The 19,863-nt window shown below is 28.3% G+C and overlaps 1 protein-coding gene across 1 annotated transcript; it reads left to right on the plus strand.

Annotated features, from left to right (window-relative positions):
* The first annotated feature begins 3,193 nt into the window (after positions 1–3,193).
* On the plus strand, positions 3,194–19,430 carry LOC122530091. The gene is made up of 7 exons (XM_043656751.1): positions 3,194–3,253; positions 3,389–3,511; positions 8,450–8,512; positions 8,582–8,644; positions 8,775–8,816; positions 8,892–8,966; positions 19,321–19,430. Exons 1-7 carry the CDS (start codon positions 3,194–3,196, stop codon positions 19,399–19,401), a joined length of 507 nt encoding a protein of 168 aa, XP_043512686.1. The 3' UTR covers positions 19,402–19,430.
* The last annotated feature ends 433 nt before the right edge of the window (positions 19,431–19,863 follow it).

Here is a 19,863-nt window from a genome sequence, read left to right on the forward strand (position 1 = left end):
CTCGTTTAAAAAATTACTAAAAATAAAAGATTCATTTAAAAAATTATACTTTTCATTTCTATTGCTAACTTTTAACTCTGTTGAAAAATGACAGTGACGAATATCAATATTGAAATTCATTCAAACCTCGAAACGCTACATATTTTCTCTTACTATCCCACTAAACGAAATATTATTTCCAAGTTCATTACTTATATATCTACACAAGACATTATGATACCAATTCAATACACGAGACATTATGATATCCATTAGAAGAAACAACAGGCAGGAGTAAACACAATCAAACTCGTCGTTAGACCCAACGAATTTCCTCGAACCCAGCTAACGATAAAAACCAACAGGGCCACCGTTTCCAGCTTCTCTTTCATTTTGTGGGCCGCGATCGAACCGCAAACACTACCAGCGAAAAATTAAATAAGCATCTGGCGATTATTGCAAAGGAACACGAGCCTGAATCCAACACGTTTCCATCGTTCATGCAAATACCCCGGGTGGGTGGGAAAGTGGCAGGAGGAGACAGGCAAAATGGGAACAGACCCATCGAATCGTTCGCGTCCAACGACGGAAGCCACCGATCGCTGAAAAAGATAATGTCGTTACGAGGGTTCGGTTCTTGACGTAGACCTGTGGTCGGATTATCGTTGTCGCCAGCGACGTTGTTTGAATATGCCGCATCAATTTGTACCGATGTTTACTGCTATCGTTGTCTACGATCGATCGCGTGTAGAAATATATATTTATGTGCGCGCATATTATCGAACAGTGTATGTAGATTACACACACATACGCACAGAGGGTGTCCAAAAAGATTGGGTGCAAACTTAGACTACGTGTTGGACTGGAGGTCGAATAGATGAAAAAAGTTCAGATAAACTTATCTCCGAAAATGCTTTATTAAAAAGATATCAGCTTTTAAAGATATTTAAGATTTATTGTGACAGTTGTAAGAAATGTTCGAAAGTTCCTCCTTCTGCAAGAATGCAGGCTACCATTCGTCGAATTAGTGATTGTCCAACTCTTTCAAATATTCCATTTGTATTGGAAATAATATTAAATGCATTTTGAACACACTCCCAAAGTTGATCTTCTGTTTCTATCGTATTTTTATAAACCAACTCTTTCGCATGACTCCATAAATAGAAGTCGAGAGGCGTTAAATTAAATTAAGTTAATCTGATTTCTTCCATTATGATGATAGAGGTCTTGATGCCATAGGTCAGGACATGTAAACGATAATCTTATTGAGAATTTGTAATACGTATACGATTCTGTACAACGAATTGTAAGACGAATTTTCTCCATAAATCTTTGAACGGTTATATCTTTTCAATAAAGCATTTTCGGACATAAATTTATATGAACTTTTTTCATCTATTTGACCTCAGTAATGCGTAGTCTAAGTTTGGTTCCAACCTTTTCGGACACACTGCATATACAAGGTGGTGCACGTAACTTGTACACCTCCCATAACTTCCAAACTATGCGTTGTACAACAAAATTTTGTATACAAAAGTTGCATGGTTTAAAGGGGTATATGTAGTGTATTTATGTTTTTTATGGGTGAAGACGTTTCGGACATTTTAAGGTCAACTTTGTTTTCTTAAATAGAATACTATATTTTTTATATCAAAATATTGAAGAATATCAAATTCTGAGTAGAAAAATAAAAATATTGATCTTTATTAGCTCTAAAGTTAGTAGCTAACAAATAATTTCACTTTATTTCTTGAAAATTGTCGCAAAGGCGGTAGAGAAGATTCATGGCTTCCAGCAGGCTTGAATCGCCATAAACGTGAAGGAAATTTTTAAGAAATTACTCGTTAGGTATTAGGTTTAGGGCTAATAAAGATCAAAACTTTTTTATTCAGAATTCGGTATTCTTCCATATTTTCCAAAAATATAATATTAAAAAAAAAAAATGAAGTTGACCTTCAACTCTCCGAAACGCCTCCATCTACAAAAAAACATAAATGCACTACATAGTGTATTCCTTTAAATTGTCAGGACAGTTTGAAATTTTCAAAAAAATTTGTTTGTTTTGTTTTAAATAATAGTTTGAAATCTTAGAAATAAGATACAAAAGGTCCTAACCTTTAAAACGACTTATTTTGGGGTATAATAATAAATCCGCGGATACTGAATAATTGAATTTGTATCACTGTTTACAACGTTTAAGCAGTATTATAAAGTGTAAATCGTGTGATTCAAATATTACTTTTGATCAATCGAATATTAGGTGACTTGGATTCAATTTAGTTGTGAATTCTAAGAATTGTACGCCGCGATATATAAGTGAAAAAAGTAAGTAAAGGATACATATGAAAAATGACGTTCTGAAACTTTAAGCGCCTTTTTCTCGAAACTAGGTTTTTAGAAACGGTGTGCAAGATATCTCGGAATCTAACCAACCGATTACTGTGAAACTTGGTAAGTATCTTTAGTGTAATACTTACTAGGAATTGACGATCGAACATTTTTCTATTTTTGATAATTTCGAGAAATATAAATCAAAAGCGTAGAAATTTTTGGCATAAATTCGATACATCAGAAAACAAGCTGCTATTTTCATAATTTTTACAGAAATGAAAATGTTGGATCGTCCAATTCCTAGAGAATATTGTTTATTTTTGAATCTTTTTTGCCTTTTTATTGCAACCAATCCTGTTTGGCTGGAATCATGCACACCGATAGGCAATGTAAAAGAAAGTTATGTAAAAGGATGCCGTTATGTATAAGAGCCCTCTTTTTTTCTTTTTTAATATTGCTTTTTATAGTTCATAATGTGTTAAAATAAACCACAAAAGCTTATGTCAATCAAATGTGTACTTTTTTTTTACTAACCCTCCAAAGTATTCGTAACTTTTAGGCCCGTCAAACTGTCCTACCCCCTTAAACCATGCAACTTTTGTATACAAAATTTTTTTGTGCAACGCATAGCTTGGAAATTATGGGAGGTGCAAGTTGGTACGTGGACCATCCTGTATATATATATATGAATATCGAAGATGGGAGGAGTAACACGGAGGGTCAGGAGTCAGGGGAAACGCGTCGACCATTTTCGGTCAAACGATCCGCCAAAACTGTCAGTTCTTTTTTTTTTTTCGACTCGCGTGGCCCGTCCAAATTCACGTGATGCCTCTAACAATCGTGACGAATTATCGTCTTCGTGGTATCGTAACTCGAAACGATCATGGAAATCACAAAACTCCGCAAATACTACAGATCTTATAACTCTGGCCCCCAATGGCTGGTTCGTAAACAATAATTATCTTCGCTTCAATTGGCGTTAATGAATGAGGAAAATCAAATGACATAAGTATAAACTAACCTTGCTTCCAATGGGAATAATCTTTTTTTTTTTCTTTTTTTCTTCTTTTGGTTTCAGTTGTATCAGTATCTGCTGGCTGATGCCAAATTGAGACACATGTTTGACTTGGGTCCATTATGTGGTGTTGTTACGTTCGTCACTTTGCTCATGACGTTGATCGTTATCGTCTGTTCACTTGTGGTGAGTTCGGGTTTCTGCATATTTTCATGGCAAGCGTTCTTTTTGCGAAACAAAAAGAATTTAACACATTAATTGGCGCAATGAATTTATGCAAATACATCTTGTCTACATTATTATATTTATATTTATTATTATCTACATTATTGTATTTATATTTATATAAATATCTATCTTATCTACATAAGATAATTATAGAGTAGAATTATAATTATCTTATTTATAATTAAATATAAATACAATATTGACACGGTGTCACTGATAACTCTAATGTTACCATTTAACGTATTAATATCACAATCACCGATAATATTATAGCCTCATGCAAATAATCAGCATATGATTATATTTATTTCTTTATATGCTTTTTCCACACTTTTTAGTATTTCTGTTTTTTTATTTTTCAAATATTCGACTAAACTCATCGTAGGTCACATTTATGCCTAATTGTATACACGACGTAACGTCGTTCAATATAATATATGTAAATATTAAGTTTAATTGCATTTCGTAAAATCTACTTGGCCTTAATTTCCGAGATATTTCCTTTTAATATACCTTTTAACTCAATGCAGCGTTCTGTAATTGATCATTCTTAATTCAATCGGTATGTGAATCTATAATTTCTTTTATTGAAATCTATATAAAAACAGAAATCAATACTTTTGTACACTATTTTTCAAAATGTGCATTTTGATAAAGATGAACCCATCACGGTTGTCCTATAATTAGAAACTAAACTTCACCCTGATTTCAATTTTTAAATTTCTAACATTATATTTGAGAATATAGATGACACTTTAATCCATCTGACAATTTTTTTCTTTTAAGAATTGTTTCATCATGATAACATCGTTGCAAGCTGCGCATTGTTCTAGCCTAAACCAATATTTCTATTCTATCCTAAATCCGATATATTTATTCTAAAATATGATTTTAAGTAAAAGTATTTTAAGTAGATTTTAAGTAGATCTTTTTAAGTAGAAGCATTGGTATTGATTTGGAATAGATAAATCACAGACCAGCAAAAGGCAGTTTTCAGTATAATGACAGAAATATTTCCAATTGTATAGCATTAACAATAAAATATACTAGTAAATTTAAGCAAATTTCAATTTAATTTAAATCTAATCCTAAAAAACTACATACATAAAAAGAATAATGACCATGACAACGTATTTCAACGTCATAAAATCAATAAAATCGCCCCTACTAATTATTTAATAACAATAGAATACTTTTCAAACAAATTTGACGATGCAATTTCGCGTAAAATTGCCTATACATTATTATTATTAATATTATATTATCACCATTAATATTACAGAATTATTTCAAGTTATTAATAATTCTACTAATTCAATACAATCTACTATTCTATAATATTACTATTTTTCGCTCATGTTTCTGAGTATTTGTTTATTAACAGATTGTGTCAATAACGTCCCGTGATCATCAATTTCGAATAAAATAATTTCACCACCAGCCTTGAACATCTTTTGCCCAAACATCTCTTCAGAAAATTTCTAAATTAGAAATTTGTAAATTTTCTGAAAACGTTTTTCATGCTCTTTAACTGTACAAAAACTTCCCTTTGAATTCTCTATGAGCTTCTATAATATTTCTTTTGTGGCATTTCTTACAATTAAATGCACAATAATTTTAAATCAATGTTACAATACAAATTGTTACGAAAGAAACAAATATGTGTAAAATCTTTAATGTGATTAGAGTAAATAACAATAACATTAGAGTAAATAACAATAACAATCATCACACAAAATATAGAAATTCCTCTGAGGGATATAATTTCCTATTGGTTCGTTCAATTTAATATAGTTTACGTTTCTTTCGCCTTGAGAATATCACCTTAATAAAGCATTATGTTATTTACGACGACAGATTATTGAAAATAAAAAATGAACAATTAAACAATAATAACACACAACAATTTAATACAATTCCATAGAAAATTACTAAAGTCTCTAAAACACCGCTAACATTCGTCACAAATGATAGAATTCATATAATTATATTAATTAAAAATATGCAACAGAAGTTTTCCATATACATCCATATATAATATATATTTTCTATATATTGATTTGTGTCTGTTTTGTTATTTATAAAATATAAATATGTTATATTTCATAATATTTTATAATATTATAAAATATATCTGAGAGAAGATGCATATTTATAAAACGATTTTACATACATATCTGATATATTGATTCCTCTCATACACATCATTAACAATGGAAAAAAAGTTAAAAGCTACAAATAGATAAAATTGTATTACAGTGTAAACGGAACAAATAACGTTTTATTTTGCGATTTAATGCTTTGTTACGTTGCAATTGTTCCGTTAGGTCGTGGCCGGTTAATTCGTCTGGGTGAACGGAAGGCAGACGGATCGATAACAGACGAGAAAATATCGCCGACAAGGTGTCTTGCATTTGTTCGTTTGCATCATTTATTTTTTTCTTTTCTCCCTCTTGCTCGTCCTCCCTTTTCAGTGCTCTGATTAGCGGAAAGATCGAAAGTTTTTATCGACGTTGAACGGCAAGAAAGGTTAATTTGATCAAGCACGAAGTTGCTAGCACGTCGAGCATGTTCGACTTTATTTTGCAGCACACTCTTCCCATTCAATTCGGGATATTCTTCACCTTTTAAGGAGTGCTTCGGCTCAAACTTTCTGCAAATTAATTTCTGTCTTACAGTTTCTTAACGATCCTATTATTAGAAATGTAACTGGATATATATCGTTATATTACGTTAAAGTCTAAAGATTTGTTTCACATCATTTTGTAACTTTAATATACTTTTTACACTTTATTTCATTTGCTTTCTACAACTCTCATACCTTTCTAATGAAAAAATCTATAAATATTGAAATATTGAAAAATTTAGAAATTAAGAAATTAAATCTGTAAATATTGAAATATTGAAAAATTTAGAAATTAAGAAATTAAATCTGTAAATATTGAAATATTGAAAAATTTAGAAATTGAGAAATTAAATCTGTAAATATTGAAATATTGAAAAATTTAGAAATTAAGAAATTAAATCTGTAAATATTGAAATATTGAAAAATTTAGAAATTGAGAAATGATAACAATTAAAAATGAGAATTTCCTTTTACCCATTAATTCATGACAAATACACAAATTAAAGATCTAATTTGTTACAACTACAATCATAATTTATCACATACAAATTTACTACGTTGAAAAATATTAAATCGGGTAGTTTTATTTTCATTTGTACTATTATATTCACTGTTAAATTTTTTATCATAATAAATATGTAAAAAAAACTTGTAATCATACTTGAAATCTTCAACTGAATATTATAAAAGCATTATGAATTTGAAACAACAATGATGAAATAATCATAGAACACTCGTATTTAGGAAATTTGAACCTTTATATGATTTCTACAATTTGATGGAGATTCTGAATAATCTGAATTGTTGAAAATCCTCGGCGTACAGTATTATTAAACAAAATAATTGTGTTGAATTAAATTTCATAAAGTAGTCATGTAATAAATGAAATATCAAATATTCATCTACAGTAATTACAAAAATGCAAAGATATTTATAGTTAAAAGTTAAAGAGCGTGATGAAATGTATCATTCCAAAGACAAAATTATATATTTTATATATAGTATACAGGATATTCAGTACATTGAAGGTACAATCGAAAAGAGCACGATTCTACATGAAAAAATATATCAAAATAAAAAATAAAATTTTTTCCTTTTAAGTTATTATTTTTGAGAAAACCAAGTTTGAAAATTTATCCATTACATTTGAATTTCGTTAATTTTGAATCCTGATTAAGATAGGAACTGCTCTACCTACGAAAATAAACAAAAAATGTAAAATAAAAATTTTTCCGTTTAAGGTCTCATTTTCAAGCAAAGAAAGTTTGACTAAGATTAGTTAAAAATAAATCTAGCAAGAGTCTTGTGAAAAAATTGTACTCTGCAATTTTGATTTATTTTCAATTATTCTACTTATTTCTGATCAGTTCAGTATTATATTCAGCTAAATTCAAGTACAGTTAGTTAATTTTCAAACTTGATTTTAAAAATAAAAACGAGACTTTAAATGAAAATTAAAAATTTATTCTTCGTTTACAATTTATTTTTTCATACAAATTCATCTCCTTTTGGCTTGTACCATCAGTATTCTATATGTACCTAATATCATGTACTTTTACTTACATTCACTGCATTAAGTTTAGATATTTTCGGAACTTGAAAATTTTCCTTCTCTTTTTTTTAATTTAAATATTTTGACGTCTTTGATAAACTATTGCTTATATGTAGCACTTATTAAGAAGACAGAATCATTTTCAAACATTTTCATTTCATAAGATATAAGATTAAACGAATCGTACTCATTCACTTTTAATTCTAGATAATTAAACGATCTGAGTAACGTTATTACTAAGCATTCATAAAAATGATGACGTCAATTAAAAACGCGAATTAAATTTTTTTTTTATTCAACAACTATTCATCTTCTATTTTTAAAATTGAAATACGTCGTATTATTTTTATTTCTATATTTCAATATGAAACTCTAAGAATCAAATATCTAACAAGCAAATGATTTATTTCGATAAAGTTAATCAGTCTGACCAACTGCTTTTCAACAAACTTTTTCAACAAATCTAACAACCAGACTGCACATTTTCACCTTTGCAAATTTGTATCTTTTTAGAGTATGATAAAGAAACATTTATTTCACGTATCAAGTATTATATAGAGAGCACTGTTCTCTAGATATTTTATAAATTTTTTTCACATTACGTAGATTATGTGCAATTTTCACGTATTCAAAGTTTCCCATAGATGCACAAAAATCTACTAATGACAATCTACACACCTCTGACAATAAATTATTAATCGGCGTGCGTCGATTTCAGAGTGCAAAAGCGACCGTCGCGAATCAGAAGAACTTTCTGGAATTGCAGAAAGAGGCAGACAAGGTATTTGCGAATAATAATGTCCGGAATTAATCTCGAGGCGGGGTATTAGTAATTGCGCGTAATTTACAGAAAATCCCGCGGAGGAGAAGCATGGCGGACATCAGACCGATCTACAATTGTATTCATAAGCACGTGAGTTTGTTTCGAGTCGGTGCACCGTGCCGAAAGTGCATTTCGTTGTTTTGTTTTTGGGATAGCTTCAGAGTCTCAGGCTGGCAACAATACGGTTACGGTAAATGGTAAATTGCTTTCTGATTTCCAGCTGCAGCAGACCGACGTGTTTCAGGAAAAGGCGAAGAAAATGGTGGGTTCTTGCATTCACGAATAAATTTCTCCTCCCTTTAAAGTTACGCGACTTAAGTTCTCTATATTTCGACAGCTTGGAAAGGAACGTCTGGAGTTGGAGATTCTGTGTAGTAGAATAAATTGTATCAACAAACTGCTAAAACCTGAGGTAAGATGTAAAAAGATTTCGCAATGTTTCGACGATATTACAGACAAAATACGAAGTGAGACAAATTACTTCGTATTTCTGTTCAATTTGTGTGAAACTAAATACATGTCAAAGAAATATAAATAGGTTGTATATAAAATAGGTTTGACACTTTATTAATTATCGAAATTAATAAAGAAGATTCATTAAGGGGTCGGGACAGTTTGAAATTTTCAAAAAATCGATTTTTTTCGTTTTATTTTGTTTTAAATAGTAGTTTGAAGTCTTGGAAATAAGATACAAAACCCTAGCCTTTAAAACGATTTATTTATAATAATAAATCCGCAGATAGAGAATAATTGAATTTATATCACTATTTACGACTTTGAGCAGTATTATAAAGTGTAAATAGAGAATAATTATATAATTATATAATTATTATAAAGTGTAGGCAGAGAATAATTATATAATTATTATAAAGTGTAGATAGAGAATAATTGAATTTTGCATCACTATTTACAACTTTGAGCAGTATTATAAAGTGTAAATAGAGAATAATTATGTAATTATTATAAAGTGTAGATAGAGAATAATTGAATTTGTATCACTATTTACAACTTTGAGCAGTATTATAAAGTGTAAATAGAGAATAATTATGTAATTATTATAAAGTGTAGATAGAGAATAATTGAATTTGTATCAATATTTACAACTTTGAGCAGTATTATAAAGTGTAAATAGGGAATAATTATATAATTATTATAAAGTGTAGATAGAGAATAATTGAATTTGTATCACTATTTACAACTTTGAGCAGTATTATAAAGTGTAAATAGAGAATAATTATATAATTATTATAAAGTGTAGATAGAGAATAATTGAATTTGTATCACTATTTACAACTTTGAGCAGTATTATAAAGTGTAAATAGAGAATAATTATATAATTATATAATTATTATAAAGTGTAGATAGAGAATAATTGAATTTGTATCACTATTTACAACTTTGAGCAATATTATAAAGTGTAAATCGTGTGATTCAAATATTACTTTTGGTGAATCGAATATTAGGGGACTTGGATTCAATTTAGTTGTGAATTGTAAGAACTGTAAGCCGCGATATATAAGTGAAAAAAGAAAGTAAAGGATACATATGAGAAATGACGTTTTGAAACTTTAAACGCGTATTTCTCGAAACTAGGTTTTTAGAAACGGTGTGCAAGATATCTCGGAATCTAACCAACCGATTACTGTGAAACTTGGTAAGTATCTTTAGTGTAATACTTACTAGGAATTGACGATCGAACATTTTTCTATTTTTGATAATTTCGAAAAATATAAATCAAAAGCGTAGAAATTTTTGGCATAAATTCGATACATCAGAAAACAAGCTGCTATTTTCATAATTTTTACAGAAATGAAAATGTTGGATCGTCCAATTCCTAGAGAATATTGTTTATTTTTGAATCTTTTTTGCCTTTTTATTGCAACCAATCCTGTTTGGCTGGAATCATGCACACCGATAGGCAATGTAGAAAAAAGTTATGTAAAAGGATGCCGTTGAAAAGTTATATAAGAGCCCTCTTTTTTTCTTTTCTAATGTTGCTTTTTATAGTTCATAATGTGTTAAAATAAACCACGGAAGCTCATGTTAATCAAATATGTACTTTTTACCAGCCCTCCAAAATATTCATAATTTTTAAGCCCGTCAAACTGTTCTGTCCGCTTAATGTATGTGTGTATGAAAGTTAGAACATTAAAATTATGTATCAAAATTCCTTTTGCTTCCTATTCGTGATTTGAAGAAACAGCTGAACAATTGGAGATTTATATTTATATTTCTTTCTCATGTTACATATGTATAATTTATTCCAGTGCTTATCTACTTAATTTTAAATTATTAGAAAATCATGGAACTCTCAGAAGTTCATAAAAAGTACTAACTCTACTTAAATAATTTTCGTGTTAAATTTTTTATAAGACTTCGTTACGAAATCCGAATCCATCTAGAGAAGGTACGTATATTAAAAATTCAAAGAATAAAATTGAACACTTGCTATCTATTCTCCGCACATTATTGGCTGAATGAAAAATTTATCATTTTTTTACTTCGAAGTAGCTCGATGTCGATTCACGCAGCTACTCGAAAGTGTGAAACCCGACTATAACGTAAAATTAAATCAAACATCACATTTAATTTTAACTTAACTTTTTGCAACGTTGGAATATTTTGCTATCACACAAATACTATTATTGTTTTCATCCAGTGCCATAAAGTTATATGTGTCTAACGAGATAATATCTATTATAATTCAAAACAGAAAAAAAAGAACAAAAATAAATGATTAAAAAATAATATTAATTAAAAAAATAAATAATAATTAATAGGTATTGCTATAAGAAATCCCTCGTTCATAGTATCGTATTATAATTAATATTAATAATATTTTAATTATTAATATAATTTATTGATAAATTAACATATTAATAAAATTAGAAAAAAACTCACCAATGTATAATGAAAGCAAATTGATGAATTTATATGTATCATAATTTATACGCAAATGCTTTCGTAATGCATAGTATTCATAATATAGTTGAATTAATATTATCAGTGAAATTTCAAAAGTGGCAAATTACAAGTTATCTTATTACAAGTTAACAAACATTGTCTGACATGGAATTGTAAATTGTAAAAATTGTATATGCAATGAAATTTTATAATCTACAACTTGTCATTTGCAGTTTTACTATTGATCTCTTTATGATTTCTATATTCCTGACAGATGTATCTAGGGTGGTCATTCCCTCTTTATTAACTATAGATATATTAAGACATGTTTATATTAGTATAATTATTACTTGCATCGTGAAAATTAAAAAAAAAATTGTTTTTTTGAAAAAGTTAAAGAATTATGTTTTGGGATGTATCCGATAAATAAGATCATTTAATTCTTGACATTTTCAAATATAAATGTATGTATATGTATATTCAGATACACACACACACACGCGCGCGCGTATTTGAAAACATATTATATTTTCAAATATAATGATATACACATTGATACTCAAATAGGAAGTAAAAAACACATGTTATTGAATATTATTGAAATCATATTATATACCCTGATATTATTGAAATCATTTATTGAGATTTCTTATGAAATGATAACTCTGGTGCAGTATGCATATTTTGTAATGAATGTTATTTCATGATAGTAGTAAAAGATGAAGATATAAATATTTCATTTGTAAATTATGGATGCGTAAAAGCAAACAAGAGGAATATGCGTGAAATTTTCGTTCAATAGATTTCAGTTTATTAATTCACTTATAATCTCTAACGTTACCAAAAAATTCTTACTTACTTTCATACGTCGAATTCAATTAAATTAATTTTCTTTTACTTCCATTCTCACTACAAACTTATTGGTTTACCAAATTTTTAAAAAATTTAGGTTTAAAATTTTCTATTAAATTACGAATTAGATTTTCGAAGAAAATATAACATATATTTGGAGGTTCATGTTGTTACATCGTAAGTTAACAGTAGAATGCCATAAGTTTTAAAAGACAAATGTCAATTTTTCTTCATTTCGCGAACAGACTGCGAATTTTTATACATTTATAGAATGCGCATGTTGGTATTTCCAACATTTGATTTGTAAAATAATTTTCTACCTAAATTCTACATTTTTAATTATACTCTCAAAAGTATTAATTTCCATAAAGATCCGCAGTCTGGATATCACTATTAATAGATTCACGTCGATTCTTCGTGACAGTCAACGGAAATAAAATTTCCATTGGATAAATAAAGATATTCTTTGCAGAAAAATTTTTCAAATGAAATAGAGGAGGGAAGGTGAAAATGACAAAAAAATTCGGTAGGAGTGCAATTTTTCTCCGATTAAATTTACCATCGTAATTTTTCCACTCTTTTAATTTAAAGTTTCACCAAAACGTTACATCCCTCCGGACGCGAAATGCGAATAAAATTTTTAAAAAGTGTATACTGTTTATGTTGACGGGACGACTAATTATTAAACGATGTTGGCTTGCAAAATTCTATTTTAGTTGTTTCATAAACGCCCCGTACGGTTTTTAAACATTGAACTTTGTAGAGGACGTCGCGCCATAACTTTGAAATCTAGCTGGAGAAACATACATGATAGCCATACATGTATTTAAAATCAATTAGTCGATGCAAAAATAAAATTAAGTTCACCTTTCAAGTTATATCTCAAACTAGTTTCTTTCACGATGTATCTTTTTTTTTTTTTTTTCTTAAATGATGAGACGTGTTACAAAACTTCTCGTTGATAAAATCTAGTAAGTGGAGAAAATCTTTTGATCACACGTTAAAGTGTGTAAAGATTGTAAATAATGTTCGACTATGAACAAAGACAATATTTGTTAAATAATCAATTTGTGAAAAATTGACATCAACTGTCACAGTTTAAATATATTAGAGTTTTTAACATTAATATTACATTTTTTTAGTTTCTAAAAGTGAATTAAGATGCAAAGTGTAAGTATTAAAAAATGTAAAAATATTCGTTTTATAGTTCTTCGTAATTGCTAAAGTTCTCTATAGACGTATGATATGATAATATTTTACTTGGTAATAAATAATAATATAAATATAATTTAAACACAGACAGACTAGAGAAGTCATGCACGTAGTCAGAGTTAGGCAAAACGTAATCTGATTGATGATTAACGATTACGATCAATGTGTAAAGAATAATAAAAGAAATTTTCTTTTTGTATGCATTTATGAAAAATATATGAAATGAAATTTATAAATATATGAAATTTTCTTTCGTATGCAATGTGTAAAGAATAATAAAAGAAATTTCTCCTTTTGTATGCATTTATGAAAAAAAAAAAATCTCTAATGAGTCTCAAAAAAACAAATCTCTAATTATCATAAGTCATTTTCAAAACACACAAACACTTTCATTTATGTTATGTTATATTTTACTCTCGAAATATATACGAATGAAGCTATTTCTTAACTACTATTGACCTTAATTTAAAATCCGATAAAACTAAATTTGCAACGTCGATGTAAAAGATCGATACAGTTACTTTTAGATAGCAGTTAATTCGAGGAATTAGTAGAACTATTACAGGCGAATATTCTTTCTCGCATTTTTTACTTGCCGAAAATGGGATTCTCAATCTTCACAATTACAACAGTTATCGCGGGGGGGGGGGGGTTATCTTTCATTACATTTTTAACAACGCGATGATCACGCTAATAGATAGAATAAAATCGCACAGATAAGACGCACGATGTTCATTCAGCGGTCGCGTGACAACTTAACTTTCTCTATCCAGCTCGAGGGGTTGCGCGTTCAACGGTATTCGTCGCAAGAAACGAACACCGAGTGTCACCGAGTGGCGTAGGTTGGAAAAAGTGGGAAAAAGCAAGATTTCGCAGTGTGATAATAACACAAGGCGCATGAACGAGTTCGTGCTTCTCGAAATTAAATTAAACCGATTAAAACGCTGCCCTCTGCTTGTAACCGAGCCGCGACCGAAAGGGAGACGAAAATGATTTTCATCTTGTTAATTAGGATGAACTCGTGGAAATTCGCACGGTTCTAGATATGCATCGCGCTAACTTGAAGTATATCTCGCCGGCGGGCGTTGAAAGTGTCGGAGAAACTTTTCTGTCCACGCCAGACAACAACGAACACGACCACCGCGAAGACGTTGATCACGACGAGACGGTAATATTACGTTTATAACTACCAGCAGATATTGCGCGAAAAGAAAGATTTGGAAAATTTGTCAAATTCCTTTCTGTCACTGCGACTGAAAGTTATTGAAGTTATTATCTTGTTCTTCTCCTTTCTTTTGACTGCTCTGTTTTCTATCAATTATTTGTCCTTTTCTATCATTCTTGTAAATCAAATTAGTAGAAGTATCAAGGTGAGAGTTCACAAAGCAATCAATGGAACATACTAGGATTTTCATATCGTGTGAAAGATATGTCTATATAGTATTTCGTTGTATATTTTGTTGTTTGGCTAATTTTTGTTATTTTGCTGAGATAAAAGGTACAAATAGAGATAAAAGATAAAGATAATCTGCTAATTCTGTCATAACTAGAGTGCAGATATTTGTGTATTTACCTAGATAAAAAAATAAATGTCCGTGGTAAAGTATTGTACTTGTTATAGTATTTAAAGGATGAAATAGTAATCTCTATTTAAATTCTATTTTGTGGTTGTTTGAAAGAAAATTTGGGTACTTTGTTAATTAAACATGAAATTTTGCGGAAGTTTAAAAGAAAGATATAATTCTCTAACCAGTAGATAGTTTTTGAGAAAATTTAGAGAAAAGTCAGATTACTTCATTGTATAATAATTTATACTTTTTTAACTTGTAATTACTAGTGCTTAACTTTTCATATTTTTAAATTGAAAAATTTAATAATAAATTATAAATACGTATGTAAATATTATATTATATTTTTTATATATTATATCCTTTCATTATATTTCCTTTATTTTTTACTTTTTTACGTTACAATGAAATACGATTTATTCCAAATTTCTTCAATTTACTTTCACAAGTTTCTCTCAATTAATTATATTTATAAAAATTATATTTATTATATTAATTATATTTATAAAAATTATACTTATTATATTAATTATATTTATATTTATAAATAAAATGCTACCGTTACACTATTTCTATTTAATATTAAAATAAAAAATTACACAAATCCCAAGAAAACCCAAACACAAGTCGTGCGGATATGTTAAACCTCGCAACCAAAATCAGCTCGTTGAGTACTTGAACTCGCGAAGGATAATTTGAATTGAATGATTGATGATGCTAACTTTAATGTGTTTGATGTTACAAAATGTGTTGCGACGTTGCAAAATGTACAAATGCAATAGTTCTAACTAGGGTAGGGAAAATAGGAAAAGTTGTGGAATGTTTGGGTGGAAAGTTAAAGCGATGGGAAGTGGTATGCAGACGCGAGTAAACTTCAAATAGTTAACGGTACATTTAAAAAAAAAACGAGCAATTTTGATCGAGTCACTTATCAAAGCTGGCTAAAAGCCTTCTAGTTCCTCGTGGGAAAAAATCAATCAAAATATTATTTGTTATTGCAAGTAATAAACTGCGTATTACGGTTACGATATCGATACGTAGCAGATGTCTCAAGGGCCATAGGTTACACATTGTATAAATGGTATTGCTGTGACATGTGCAAACTAGAAAAATCGATGTGAAATGTACATACAATATATACACAAAATATTAGGTTGGCCAATTGCGTTTTTCTGTGTGCAAATAATGACGAATGTTTCATGAGAAATAAAAACTTTCTTTTTTTTTTTTTTTAATTTATGATTAACGTCGCATCTACCTTTTGATCATTAGCGACAGTTAGGTACTGTTCCCTTCTTTTCTAGATGATTATATCTTATGGTTGATGTTAGTTTCCTTTAGATAGTTCAGAACATTTGCTATGTGTGCGAACATTTCCTAAAAATTTATTAGAAAATATATTGACCATTTTGTTCGATCATCTTTTGCCATATTTTAAGCAATTTCATGATTTTGCGTTCAGAAAGATTTTTATCTTTTTCGACGAAAGAAAGTTCCAATGACGATTTGATATCTTCGTCAGTAGTGAAATTTACCAAATCTAACATTGCCGTAATTTGAAAGTTTCTTCACCGTAAAAATATATATGAGATAATATATCAAATAATTTTTTATGAGTTTGCACAGCGTTCCTTTTTTTTCGAAAATAGTGCAAAGTATGACGAAAATGTTCCTTTTTTATTTTTCATTTTGAAATTGTCGCCAGAAATCGTTTTCTTTTTCTGAAGCAAGCTTGAACAATCAGGTTTCAGATTACACAATGATTTTCTGTGATTTAAAATAAAGATGGTTACATTTTGAAATGTCCATCTATTAGAAAAAATGCAATTTGGCCAATGCAACTTTTTGGCCAATCCAATATATATTATTAAATAATAATAACTGTTAAATATATTATTTATATTAAATTATATTATTTAATACAAAATATACATTAAATATATTTTATAAGGTGAATTGCCTTAACATGGAATAGATGCTTTATGTAGAATACCATGATATTAAAAAATCTTGACATTACTATCTAATAAAATGCTATCTATATATTTGTTATTTATTTTAATAATAAACATATGCAGAAGCTATAAAGAAATTTACAATCGATTATTTAAAAAAAATCTACATTTTTTAAAAATACTATTAGATATTCTCCAATTTTTAAACTGATATCATACATAGTGCATCAATTTCATTTTAATACGATTATCTTTCAAATATGATCAAATTTGTGTAACCATCATGGAACAAATTCAACAAGAATTTCACACAAACAAGAATTTTCCTAATATAGAATACTCCAAAGAGCTCAACATGGAACTAAGTATCGAAAATGTGAACCGTGTAAGATCCTCTAAAAAAGTGTTCATTCTCTCAAAATATAATTTGATTAATAATAATTGATCATTATAAAACAAAATACCGATGTTAGTTTAAATATATTAATTAATTTTGATTGGTAACTTTTTTCATTGAATTTTATATGAGAAATAATAAATTTTGTTTTATTTTTAAACAAAGATAATTATTTACACCTTGTTATTCATCTTCAGAAGAGTAAATTCGATATTATGTGCTATTCTATATTAGGCATATATGAATATCATTAGGAACACCATGAGCCGAATATTTCTCTAAATTATTATTATATTTTAAATATGACTAGCTGTTTAAAGTATATAAATATATGAAAAGTACACAATCTTTTAAAAAACCATGATATTTAAGTTTGTAAATTATGCTAAAATATGTACATAAAAGAAAGTATTTCATATTAGGATAACTCATATTATTACCAATTTAAAACTTACTACTGAATTGAAGTAAGATAGAAATTATATATCAACGAAGAACATAGACATAAAAAATAGAAAAAATACTAAAGAGCTGGAATCAGAATTATCGTTGATATTTTGCGATCTATAAATAAATTGAAATAACAAGATGTAAGTTAAGAGCTAACGAGGTAGTCGATGTAGAATATAGATGTTAAAGAAGTTGTGAAAAGTTTGAAAAAAAGTTATGAAGAAGTATAATTGAAGCATTAACAAGCAGCATTAACTTTTCCTTGTTTATACTTTGCGTTCTAAATTTTCTTTCAGTAGAGTGAATGAAATCTTAAGACCTTGATTTTGCGATTCTTCAAAAAAAAATTTACTTAATAAAATAAAATCTATCAAAATTATCAAAAAAAACCGTAGCATTAGTAAAATAATGTTAGTAGCATTAAAAAAATAATAAAAATGAAAATAATAAAATGATAATATTTATAAAATAATGAAATATTAATAAAAATATTAAAATAATAAAATTTCTAATAATAATAAAATAATAAAATATTAATAAAAAATCTAATAATAATAAAATAATAAAATATTAATAAAAAATCTAATAATAATAAAATAATAAAATATTAATAAAATTTCTAATAATAATAAAATAATAAAATATTAATAAAAAATAATCTAATAATAATAAAATAATAAAGTATTAATAAAATTTCTAATAATAATAAAATATTAATAAAATTTCTAATAATAATAAAATATTAATAAAATTTCTAATAATAATAAAATATTAATAAAAATTTCTAATAATAATAAAATATTAATAAAATTTCTAATAATAATAAAATTTTAATAAAATTTCTAATAATAATAAAATATTAATAAAATTTCTGAACTGATAATTTTATTCCATTTATAGAAAACGTTCGTAGATAACAATTTATCGAAAGAAAACAATAATAGTATTTTGCAAAATTCCTAACCTGATTGGAAACTTCTATAAAAGAACCAACTATTAAAGACCAACGTTACATAAACGCAACATTTTATTCGCAATCTTTTTTCAATTATTTTATTTTCTAACTACAGTTATAAAATAGAATTCCGAAAATTCATTCAATCTTACTTTCATCATTATTCATCATTATTAAAGTTTATAACGATATATTTTGAAAATGAAAATTGATATATTTCCAACATCATAATACACCATTGCCTTAATAGGTGAATGAATTTTTCCGAATAATAATTTCAACGACGTCGAATCAATAATCGCAATTTCTCGTTCGAATTTCGTAACCGAAAATATTGAAAACCTAAACAGTTAACAGTGAAATAGAAGGAAAAATTTGAAAAACATTTGAAATCTGAAAATTCATTAGCCCAGCTGCTATCGTTTTCAAAGGATGTAATTTTGCTCAGAGAAACTCGCGCGTGCATGTTTCAGACGCAGACTGAATGGCGGCGGAGCAGACTACGAAAAGTGTATTATCGTCCCATTAACATTAACTCGGCCGCGTCGAAGTAATGGCCGACGGCGTAACAATGTAATTAAGCAAATACAAATGCGTCTAATAAAGAACATACAAATTGCATCGACTTATTACGCGCAGACGCGTTATGAGTTCGCGATACTCGTGCATGTACCAACGCTCAAAAGTTTCGCCGCGTCGCGGGGGGGCGTTTTGAACCTTCGTGCTTGTTTCGCAAACAGTACATCATACCTTTAACGTGCATTCAACACGAATGTGAATCATTTGAAATTATACGCGAATCCATTTAAAACAATATACGTCCGTCCCAGTATAACGTTTCGATGAGAATAATTTTCGATTAATTTCAAAATTATTTACCGTGAGTATCATGATTCTCTGGCGACCACGTTCACACTGTCATTGCTTGTATGTTACTGTGAATAATAAAATCGTTTCGAAATTAAAAAAACGTGTAGGATTGTACATTTAATTAAGAATTGCGAGTGCTTTTCAGT

Source organism: Frieseomelitta varia, unplaced genomic scaffold, assembly GCF_011392965.1.
Source record: "Frieseomelitta varia isolate USP_RPSP 00005682 unplaced genomic scaffold, Fvar_1.2 scaffold_326, whole genome shotgun sequence".
Classification (NCBI taxonomy): Eukaryota; Metazoa; Arthropoda; class Insecta; order Hymenoptera; family Apidae; genus Frieseomelitta; species Frieseomelitta varia.